At 45.8% G+C, this 5,000-nt stretch overlaps 1 protein-coding gene across 1 annotated transcript in view; it reads right to left on the bottom strand.

Annotated features, from left to right (window-relative positions):
* The window catches only part of LOC122250986 (uncharacterized), a gene marked incomplete in the record, with an annotated part of 152,128 nt that extends 147,304 nt beyond the window's left edge, over positions 1-4,824 (bottom strand). Inside the window, 1 exon segment of the mRNA XM_086536986.1 lies at positions 4,078-4,824. Within this exon segment, the coding sequence (XP_086393112.1) occupies positions 4,078-4,096 (19 nt within the window).
* Positions 4,825-5,000: the final 176 nt, after the last annotated feature.

The raw sequence follows: 5,000 nt of genomic DNA, 5'->3' as shown, positions 1-5,000 counted from the left end.
ACCCAATAACACAATACCCAAAAGAACACCCACCACACAAAACCCCCCACCCAAAAACCCCAAAAAACAACACACCAAACAAAAAAAAATAACAACACCCACACTACAACCACACACACCCACCAACACAAACCCCCACCAAAAACAACACACAACCACAACCCCCAATCACCAACACCCACCACCAACAAAACAAACAATAACACCAACACCACAACCCACCCCACAAACCACAACCACAACAAACCCAACACCACAAACCAAAACACACCCCCCACCAAAAAACAACACTTAACCACATACCACACCCCACACACAAACAAACAACACACACACCACACACCACCCCAAACACAACACCACACCCCACCACACACACACACACACACACTCAACAAACACACAACCCACACACACACACCCACACACACACACCACTACACATAACAAAACACCACACAAACACACAACCAACCACACCCAAACACACAACCCACCACAAACAACCACCAAACACACCCCACACACAAAAACCCACAAACCAAAACCACACACCCAAACACACCAAACACCCTACAAAAACACCACCAACACAACCACAACAACAACCCCTTCACCCACTACACCCCCACACACACCCACACCACAAACAACACAAAAACACCAAAACACCTCAAAAAACACAATCACACCCCACACACACACACTTTCTCCCCAAAAACCCCCCAAAACACCCCTTCAACACACACACAAACAAAAAACACACACAAAACACATCACACACACACAAACACAAACACAGACCACACCCAGACACCCCACAACACACCACCCCAAAACCACACAAACACAAAAACCCCCAACTGTGTAAAACACGGTTTCTGTCTTTCGACATTTGGAATGTGATGAGGGAAGTATTGCATCAATACATAGCTCTTGCGAAGCGAAAGACAAGACAGCACTGGTATGTCTGACGTGACAGTAAGAGAGGGGTAAACAGATAGGTTAAGCAACGAGCGTACGTGTATGTATTATATATGTTAGGATATATATGTACCAACTGGAATGACATGAAAGATACAAATTACATTGTCGATTGCATTATATAGAATACAATAGCAAAAGCATACATGTGCAAATGATATTCGATGGACATAATAATTGCAGCAGATATAATATCTAAATACAAATGGTTATTGCAAGGTTACCGAGAGAGAGAGAGAGAGAGAGAGAGAGAGAGAGAGAGAGAGAGAGAGAGAGAGAGAGAGAGAGATGGGAGGGAGACAATTAAGAGAGAGGAGAGACGCGAGACGGGAGGAGAGAGAGAGAGAGAGAGAGAGAGAGAGAGAGAGAGAGAGAGCAAGCAAGCAAGAAAGCAAGAGGGAGAGAGATTATTATTTTTTCCCCTTTCGTCTCTTCGTCCCTTCCTTCTCATCCTCCTCTTCCCTTGTTTGCTTTTCCCTTCATCTCCTCTGAGTGTTCTCCTCCCCCCTCTCTAACCTCTCGTGCCTTGGAATTATACGCACTTGACCTCAGCCAGTTTTCTAGAGGCGTTATTCTAAGTGTAAAAGTTCTGGCTGTGTATGGTTGAACGTTAGCTGTTGTGTGTGGTTATATGCTACATGTATAGGTGTGTGTGCTCAGGATGTTCGTGTGCTAATTCGCGCTTATACGGGTGTGTGTTTTAAACGATGCTAACACATGGGCACTTTTTATCCATGTATGAACGGAAGCTTTATGCATGTCCCTGCTTATGCAATACATGTCGCCAGACAAAATATTCATATCCGCATTCGCTGTCTCGATGCTGCAGGCTCCCCATACCCCCTTTTGGCACTGCAGTCTAACAGACTATTGTCGCCTGTGTGTCGTCTCTGGCACACAACCCACAACTCCTCTGTTATTAATACTTAGAAAACGTTGTAATCTTAAGACATTCCTTAGCCATGATGTCACCAATTACGCTCTTCTCAGGTGGTGAACATGAGAATATGCTGCGAGTACGTATAGGTGGCAAACGATAGATGTAAAGGACAGATGTACCGATGGAAGACATATGGCGTACGTATCAGGTGGTGCTGGCTTCAAGAGCGGGGGCAGGTGACGAAAAAGAGCGATAGAGAGAAGGTCCGGTGAACTCTCTCTCTCTCTCTCTCTTTCTCTCTCTCTCATTCAGCGACTCAAGGACTCCATTATTGATCGAACGAAGCATAATATGTTAAACTTTGAGCGTGACTGTGTGTACGCAAGAGGGTACACGATTTTGCGAGTGACGTGTGGCCTCGTGTGTGTGTTCTTCCAAAGTCTTGCCTCTGGGTGTCACTCCTAGTGCATGCGAAAGACGCGCGCATCGTAAATGTATGTAGGAGCAAGAGAGCCTGTACATTTGGCCGTGGGTCTGTGTGTGTGTGTGTGTCTGTGTGTGTTGTGTGTGTGTGTGTGTGTGTGTGTGTGTGTGTGTGTGTGTGTGTGTGTGTGTGTGTGTGTGTGTGTGTGTGTGTGTGTGTGTGTGTGTCTGTGTCTGTGTCTGTGTGTGTGTGTCTGTGTGTGTGTGTGTGTGTGTGTGTGTGTGTGTGTGTGTAGAAAAACAAAGACAAAGACAAATACAGAAACAGAGAGAGAAGAATGAATATAAATGTGGGCAGTGAGAGAGAGAGAAAGAGAAATCAACAGGAGAAAAAAAGAGACAGACACACGGGCTCAAAAAAGGGAGGGGCAGAGACAGGCACAAAATAATAAACAGTGGGCCGATCACGTTAAAAAACACAAAAAAAAGATGCAGAGACAGTTACAGGATAGAAGAGGAGGCATGTAGAAACAAAGACTGATAGGCCTACATTCACATAAACACAGACACAAACACATTTTCGGGGACAAAGAATCAAAAAGATACATTCGGAACAGCTACAATCACGGTCGCTATCTCACTCCCTGACCTTTTCATGGCTCCTAAGACATGAACTTTTAGGGAGTGTAATGCTCTTTGTACAAACACTTAAGAACCACCAAAAGGCAAGTGGGCCTTCGGGGGATATTAGCATCGTAACATCAAACTTGTTTAAATTATGTATTGTGATACTGACAGTACAATGCTCTTGACTTTCAACAAATCAAAAGCATCTACTTACATACATATATATATAATATATATATATATTATATATATATATATCTATATATATATATATATATATATATATTATATATATTATTCACACATAAACACACACACACACACACACATCCACACACACACACACACACACACACACACACACACACACACATACACACACACACACACACACACACACACACTTTGTTCCTGCCCTTTGAGGCGACGAAAACCTGCCCTTGGCTGATTAAATGCCCTTCCCACTTGGGCCCAAACCTGTGGGATTGAACGCTGGCCTTTCACACATGGAGGCACACTCCAACCCGCTCAGCCCCGACTGGTACACGCACACGCACGCATGCATGCACGCGCACGCAAACGCACGCACACATACACACAAACAGAGAGAGAGAGAGAGAGAGAGAGAGTTGAGAAAAGAGAAGAGAGAAGAGAGACGAGAGATGGAGTTGAGAGAGAGAGAGTGAGAGATAGGGACGGAGAGAGGAGGGATGCGGAGGAGAGAGAGGAGAGAGAGCGGAGAGATGAGAGAGACGATGATGAGGAAGAGAGGGAGAGCGGGAGAGAGAGAGAGAGAGAGAGAGAGAGAGAGAGAGAGAGAGAGACAGACAGAGAGAAAGAGGGAGAGAGAGAGAGAGAGGCAGGAATAGAAAGAGAATAAGAGAGGGTAAGAGACAAGAGAGATAAGAGAGGAAGAGATAGGTACATAGAGAGTGGGAGAGAGGCAGATAGAATATTGGAGAGAGACAGACAAATATGGATAAATACAGAGACAAAGGACGAAACAGAGAGAGGCAGATAGAATATTGGAGAGAGAGACAGACAAATATGGATAAATACAGAGACAAAGGACGAAACAGAAAGGAGAAAAGTTTAATTTTGCCAACGTATTAGAGAGCAAATGGAAACCAAATCTGGTCTTCCTGGCTCACATATTGCAAGGGTTTGTAGCAACTTGTCCATGGCGGTTGCTCTTGATGCTCCGACCTGGCACTACTTCCTGGCACTCTCTTGGTGCCAACCGTTGATGAAACTCTTCACTCACACCCCTAGTGTTGCGCCTTCCCTACACTCTTAACGTCAACACTACAGTTACACTTTCTTTAGCACACTGAATGGTACACTCTGTACTACACTTGTTAGCAGCGCTTCACACGCGGCTACACTTCTTCCTCGCTGTGATGGGCGAGACGGCGACACCTGCCGTGCAACATACACTTAACAACAACAATTGGTTGAACAGTGAAAAAAGGCACAAAACACGGTTCGGTACCGACGCGGAATTCAACTAAACACCGTTAAAACACGAGTGAATCGAAACTCGAGATTTCAGCGGTGCAACGTATGCATGGATATATATATACTGAATAAATTGAAGTGATATAAGCTTGGTTAGACCATACGTTCTCTCACATTTCATTCATGCGAGAGGAGCACCTGTCGGATGTGCTAGAAACTGCATCGTCGACCTTTGGTGTGTCCTTCGTCCTGTGCATTCCCGCGGAGCAAGCCTGTCACAGGGTCGTTTGTGGTCGTTGTCCTGGGTGACCGTAGCAGTTTGGCACCAGGTGGCACCCTCACACTACAGTAAAGGAAGAAGATAGGCGTTCCATCAGAGTGCCGCCTCTCCGCCGCTCGCCCGCTCGACCACGAGGGCAATGACAGCTGGTCCTCGGGAGTCCATCTTGCCCTTGAAATGTACGCCATCACGGTAATGCTCCCTTATGGTTGCCACGATGCAGATGACTGCGAGAAGATGTGCACTGCAGGGATAGCTCGCGGTGAAGCAATGGTTGTGACTAGCCTACTTTTGCACGCACACACTACAGACTGTCGTCGCGGCTCGTCACGGAAACTGAAGAACGCC

The sequence above is a fragment of the Penaeus japonicus genome, unplaced genomic scaffold (assembly GCF_977035675.1).
Source record: "Penaeus japonicus unplaced genomic scaffold, GWHDUDI00000001_assembly GWHDUDI00000005, whole genome shotgun sequence".
Taxonomy (NCBI): Eukaryota; Metazoa; Arthropoda; class Malacostraca; order Decapoda; family Penaeidae; genus Penaeus; species Penaeus japonicus.
This window is presented reverse-complemented; position numbering and strand designations above follow the sequence as displayed.